The sequence below is a fragment of the Ruditapes philippinarum genome, unplaced genomic scaffold (genome assembly GCF_026571515.1).
Source record: "Ruditapes philippinarum isolate M1 unplaced genomic scaffold, ASM2657151v2 ctg873_1_1_1_1, whole genome shotgun sequence".
NCBI classification, from domain to species: domain Eukaryota; kingdom Metazoa; phylum Mollusca; class Bivalvia; order Venerida; family Veneridae; genus Ruditapes; species Ruditapes philippinarum.
Genome location: NW_026857583.1, coordinates 11714 through 18542, shown reverse-complemented (window position 1 = coordinate 18542; position 6829 = coordinate 11714). Strand labels below are relative to the sequence as shown.

At 31.8% G+C, this 6829-nt stretch overlaps 1 protein-coding gene across 1 annotated transcript; it reads left to right on the top strand.

Moving 5' to 3' along the window:
- Positions 1-921: 921 nt before the first annotated feature.
- Positions 922-3107, top strand: LOC132750234 (neuronal acetylcholine receptor subunit alpha-7-like). The gene has a single exon (XM_060740178.1). The coding sequence runs from the start codon at positions 993-995 to the stop codon at positions 2133-2135; it is 1143 nt and encodes a 380-aa protein (XP_060596161.1). The 5' UTR covers positions 922-992; the 3' UTR covers positions 2136-3107.
- Positions 3108-6829: the final 3722 nt, after the last annotated feature.

Genomic DNA, 6829 nt, shown 5'->3' with positions numbered 1-6829 from the left:
AATGTTGTGTATTATGCATGCTGCTCTGCTATGATGGAGATAGTAAAGAATCTATCTATAATATCGTTAATATTATGTCTGTAAGGCATCATTAACTACTTGAAAATATAAATTACTGTTTCAACAAAATGTCATTATCGTAATCGATTCAGTATGCGATTTGATATCTTATGAATATGAGCTTAGAATTTCGTTCAGTAACGCATTTTCGGATAAACAGTTCTGCAGAATATCATTTCCACTGTGGTATATAAAGTACTGAAGATATTTTTTCCTGTAATACATAAATTACAAAGCATTTATCGGTATTTCCGATCAAATAAAACTATATCAAATACTGTATGTGTAGAAATATTCGCGGGCTTCAAATTTTCGCGATCTTCGCGGTGACATTCGATCCGCGAATTCATGTTTAGCGCGAATATTTCTACACGAATTATTCCTTAAAAGTCATATTTTCGCTCTTCTATAGAACAATGTAAATCGGTGTGTGATATGCTTTCACACTTTTTATTTAAATATTTACTGAGTAATTGTGTTTTGTTTTCCAAGTTATTCATGATTTTAAATAGTTAATGTTTGTGTTTTTTGTATTGTTCAGAAAAACCAAAACATGATCTAATCAGATGTCAAGATGTTTATGACGCAAACTATGATTAATTATACACGTTTACGGGCATTCTTTTGTTTGTTATAATCTGTCCGCTAGACAGTGTCTTTTTTCTGTAAAATAGCGTATTTTTTGACACCTAGTATTGAAAATAATTGTGAACTCCCACGATGATTACAAGATTCAAGATTCGTTATTTGTATAGACCCCCAAAAAGGAACTTTCCGCGAAAATTTGCTTCCGCGAATTTAAATACACATACAGTACTCAACAAGTATAGAATTTTACGCATGATAATTCATTGGCTGTCTGGCAAATAGAACGTAAGTATGCCGTCGTATTTAAACACCTAACCTTTTAGAATTTATCGGAGAATGCAAAAATGAAAACGTTCCGTGCAGTAATTTGGATATTATTAATATTTGACACAAGAGTGGAGCTTAATGAACTGAACGTTCACAAATTGATATTCAGCGGAAATTACAGCAAAGATGCTCGTCCTAAAAGGAATGCAACAGAGGCACTTTCTGTATATTTAAACTTAGTGATTTATTCTATTCATGACGTTGATGAAAAATATCAGTCAATATCAATACGAACAATACTAGATATTCAATGGAAAGATGAATTCCTGACATGGAATCCTGATGATTTCGGTGGTGTCAAATCAATCACTGTTCCAGGTGATAAAATATGGGTTCCTGACATAGTAATGCAAGACACATTTGTGTCGATTTTTAATTCAATTGAAAAAAATGGTAGGGCAATACTTAACTATGATGGACATGTAACAATTTGGCCAGGAGGCCTATTTCAAGTTGCGTGTAAAATATCTGTTAAAAAATTTCCGTTTGACAAACAAACATGTCCACTTGATTTTCTTTCATGGACTCGTCCTTCAACATCGATCCGACTTATAAACTCAAACACCGAATGGAGACCACATGATCACAGCATCTTAGAAAAAGGAGAATGGTCTCTTGAAAATGTGAGAATAATTAACCAAACTAAAATATTCGAATGCGTGAAATGGGATCACGTGTTGTTTTTAATTGATGTTAAGAGGAAACCTCTTTTCCACGTTGTTAATGTTATCATCCCTGTTATGTTGATATCAATATTGGACGTTATGTGTTTTGTGTTACCTTCAGAGTCAGGAGAACGGGTGGGATTATCGATCTCTATTTTCCTGACGTTAACTGTGTTCTTATCTGCTGTAACAAGTACTTTACCAGAATCATCAGACGAACTAGCAGTTTTCACTTTATTTCTCGGTCTTCAAGTTTTAGGAAGCGCACTGTCGGTTATTATGACAAACATTTCACTGTTTTTATACTTTAAAGATAAACAAGAAACATTATCGTTAATGGCAATGTATTTGGTGAAATTATTTTTCATGGAGAACAAGTGTAGAAATGTTACATGGCACACTGTATCACGGGCTTTGGACAGACTTTGTCTTGTTTTTGCAGCTATTTGGCATACAGTACTAATATCGAGCTTTTTAATTGCAGTTTATCAATAATGATTAAGAATCTAAACATTATAACTATTTTTGTTGGATGCAAATTAAAAATACGCCTTAATTTTATAGAAAACACAATTCGTTACATTTCTCATGTAAACATATTAAAAAATTAAGTACATGTACTTGAATCAGGACATTACCTAGGTAACACCAAGGGATCTAATTGATACTATCAACATGTACTGTACACTTAAACTTTTTATTATCAAATTATTTTAAATGTAATTGAACAGAGTATAACATTAAAGAGGAATTAAGAGGAAAACTGTGTTCTAAGTTCGTTATCTTATAATGCAGATAAATATAATAGTGGTCAATGGTATCTCAACGAGAACATTTTCTCCATTCTTCAACAATGATAAGATAAATTTAACAGGTGATTTCATTTTGATCTAAGAATCAATGTAGTCCTAACAATACGATCGAGGCAGATGTAGAATCACGCAAACTAAAAGGCTTGTGACTGAGATTTAATCGTGAATTTGCAAATGCGTATTACGATGCATATAACAAATATATTCCATTAACTTTATTTGTGGTAGCTGTACATGGATAAAGTATCTTATTTCAAAACAAGGTACCAAGAGGCTGCCGATGATATGTTGCGTGAAATGATTTGAAAATGGCAATTATCCCAAAGGTTAAATGGTTGTTAGCAGTAATGTTATGTTCAATTAAAATCATATGCGACACATTACATAGGATATAACAAAAATATATCTCTAAATAAAATGCCAGAGAAAGTGTAAAAATTGTATTATATTTCGTGGTTTAAATTAATCATAAGATATTGGATTTTTTCCATTTAGCGCAATAATAATCAAATACTAGTATATCAACATTGAAACTTGTATTTAAAATTTGTAGATTCTGGTGGGAATTTAAAGGAAATTTCACGAATGTAAGAAAAGTGCATTTGGTATCAATAACTTTAATTTGATTTAAATTTAAAGTTTCATGAAAAGTAGGTAAGAACTGAAAATTTACTTCTGGAAAATAAAAGAAAAACTATCAAGATTAATGCGTTTGAATTAATTAATATCCGTCACAGTTAATAACTCAAATGCTAAGAAACGATTGATCAGAAAAGAAATCACGGAAAATTTCGTCCGTTGTATATTAACCATATCTTTCCTCTACAACATGATTCAATAGGCTGCCGAAAATAAGTAATAATACGTAAAAAGGGATATTTTTCTTGTCAGTGTGAGATCAAGAGTAGGTTAATAGTGAGTGAATATCTATTTTCACATGTGTTGAAGCCCAATATGAAAATAAATAAGGAGCTGCTGATATTCGAAACAAATTGACTATTCTATGCTATTCTACTTAAGCCGGCGCTGGGGGGCGTGGATGGCTCAATCAAACCGAGCCTGTAACATTTTCTTTGAACAAAAATAAAACAAAAATTAACAAGAGACAGTACGATATATATATTCATGATTTGGTAGCCATTTTGTCAAGTTTGCAACCATTTCGCCCGTTTGAACCAAGTGTCTCTAGTTCACGCCACGCCCCTTGAATATTACGTACGTTTTTATATGAGACTGGCCTTTATGAAATATACACAAGCAAGTTAATATGTGAAAGGCAAATGGATTGTGGGCTTCACTGTGTGAAATATTAAATTCTCCGTCAAATACATGTAATATCAATTATTTTCTGAAACAAAGCAGCAATGTCATATCCATTTAAAAGTTGAAAAGTGGAAAGTAAATATTGACTCCTAGTCACTTATATCAATATAATTATCTGCTGAATCAAAGTACAAATGAATGCTACTCTTTTCAAAACTATAGGATCAACGAGGGAGAGCAACAGTCAATGAACGCTATTCCGATAAATCGATGGCATAGTACTGTACAATAAGGGGTTAAGTGAAAAATGACAGTTTTCAGATAATCAAGAAAAACTGTCTTCTGCTTTTATTTGTTATCATTATTCACGTTGAGTGATTTAATGTTAATTAAGATTATCATAAATATGCTTAATTTTGAATACCAGAGATTATAATAGCTTCGATAGAATTTGTTTGAGTCTGTAACGTGTGACTTTATGATAAAGTAAATACATCATATAATACAGAGAACAATCATTTTAACGTTTATCACGTAACTCTTTAATTGAATTGAACTTCGGAAAAAAGTTGTCTACTGAGAGAAACCTTCGATATAGTCACTGATAACGAAGTCTTTGTATACGTGAATAATATGAAAATTCCCAGATGTTTGCTATGTTTACAGTATGACAGTTTGACAGATGAAATGCTGCGATAATTAAATATCAAACGATTCGATTCTGCAAAATATACGCGTAGAAGCATAGAAAAATCATTAAATGGAAAGGAAAATAATGAAAACACAAAACATATAAAAATCTGACTTTGTTTGTTTAAGTTTTTTGTGTATTTGGCTCGATAAAAATTTGAAAAATATGTTGTATACATACTCACTTAATTAACAAAATGTACGATAAAGTTATTACAAAGTACATTAAAATTTTGTAATTGCATTTTATAGCTTAAGTTTTAATAGTTTTATGCATATGGCAAGACAACAACATAACATAAAATTAAAGTACATTAATCCATTTTCTATGACAACATTACCTATTAAAAGTCATTTGCAGCAACCGTGTATATAAATATTATACACATCACGCTTATCCAAAGAAAGTGTGCAGTATTTCAAAAACAATTTACAAGTCAAAATCTTTTATGAAAAATTAAGGAAATAAAGAGAGAGGGAGACAAAGAAAATTATTCAATTTTAAACTTCAGTGAGGAGAATTATTTCATTCCGTGAAAATAATTGCCTATCGACCATCTGGGACAAAGCCTTTTTATTTATTAAAAGTTTTGGATTTCAATAATGTTTAGGTTTTATTTTTGCTGAAATAATTAACTAGTATTATTCAGCAAAACAATTATTGCAAAAATGATACTTAAAATAAGGGCTCCTCTTATCATTTCATTTTGAAAATTGTTAACAATGAAATATAATTAAAATTAAATTATATATAGATATATTATTTCAATAATAAAGAAAAAAATATTAACAGTTTTAAACAGTGAAAATACATGAACAACACATTTACTTGATAGGCAGACAGCAAGTTGAAGAAAGTTTCTCGACGCTGCATCATGATTTTTTCTGAAATTGGTTCCAAAATCCATTTTGGATTTGTACAATCAAATTACATGAGTCCTGCTTCACGGAGAAATGTTCTATATATAATTATAGTTAGACAGAATGCACCAAGGTTAGTTCAACACGGAACACTGCACGGTTATACTTGGGCCAATACCGTACAAAACATTTTGCATCGACTTAAAAAGAATACACCAATTTAACAGGCTTCATAACCTCTGACCCCCTTTCAAAATTTCATTTTATTTAGTTACGCCCATTGTTTTCTCGTTTAGGGCTCACACTTTCTTTTACTTGGGGACCATATGCCGCTTTTCAAGGAATGGCACTTACGTGTTACATTGAAGGTTCCATGATAACCGCCATATGAACACATCTGCGGATGTTTCAAAATTCAAAATTGTACCAGTTCATGTTCAAATGTTGAATTCTGCTTAAGCCGGTGCTAGGGGGCGTGGACGGTAGTTTGCACTTGACAATACCGTCCATGAACAGGCTCAATCAAACCAAGCCTGCAACACTTTCAATTTTGGGTTTTCTTTAGGGATTCTTATAATCTCTATTAAATTTAACCGTTAAATGATATCCTTAAGTTGATAGAAAAAAAAACATCTAAGTATATTAAATCCAACAACTTCTATTCATGAAATTCAAAACGATGAACAAAAGATCTACAAACCCAGCAAGAAAGTTGAGCTGAACACTCTAGAAAGATCGGAAATATAAAAAATACCCTAGATAGCCAAATCCCCTTTAAGAATTCTACATCGTATATCAATGGAGCAGATCAATAAAACTATATTACAGTTTACTTATGCACATCATTCATCCTAATCAGTTACATCAATTGCGCAACAGTTACTATCTAAAATTTTAGATATGAATATTATTTATCAAATTAATAACGCTTACGTCTACAATACTGAAACTGTTTAAGAACATACTACTTCTTCGTCAAGATCTAAAATACTTTCTAAACTCAGCAAACAACAAGGTGGTTTGCAACAAAATCTTGGGTGCAAAATGACGTCATTTTGCCTTCGAGAATTAGTTTTATATGCAAAAGAAAATAATAGCAAAGTTTATGTATGCTTCCTAGACCGTCGACAGACATTTGATAGTGTGTGACATGATGGTTTGATATATATGTTAAATGAGTGTGATATTGACCCGATCACTTAGTGGTGCTTTATTAATCTTTACTCTATTATGAAAAGCTGTGTGCGTAACAAATCATACATGTCAGACTGGTTTGAAGTGAAGCAGGTTACCAGACAGGGCGGGAAAAGTTCGCCGTTGCTCTATCTTCTTTACATCAACGGCCTTATATCAAAACTTGAACAGTCAAACCTTTTGTATGTAAAACATGAACATAAGTAGCCCTACAGTTGCAGACGACCTGGTCCTAGTTTCCCTTTCAAGACATGGTTTAGATTAGATGATCATTGTTTTCTATCGCTACTCAATATTATGGTGTTTTGAGTACAATCCTTCTAAATGTTCTGTGGTTGTTTACAATGAGACGAGAAAGCTATTTGTCAC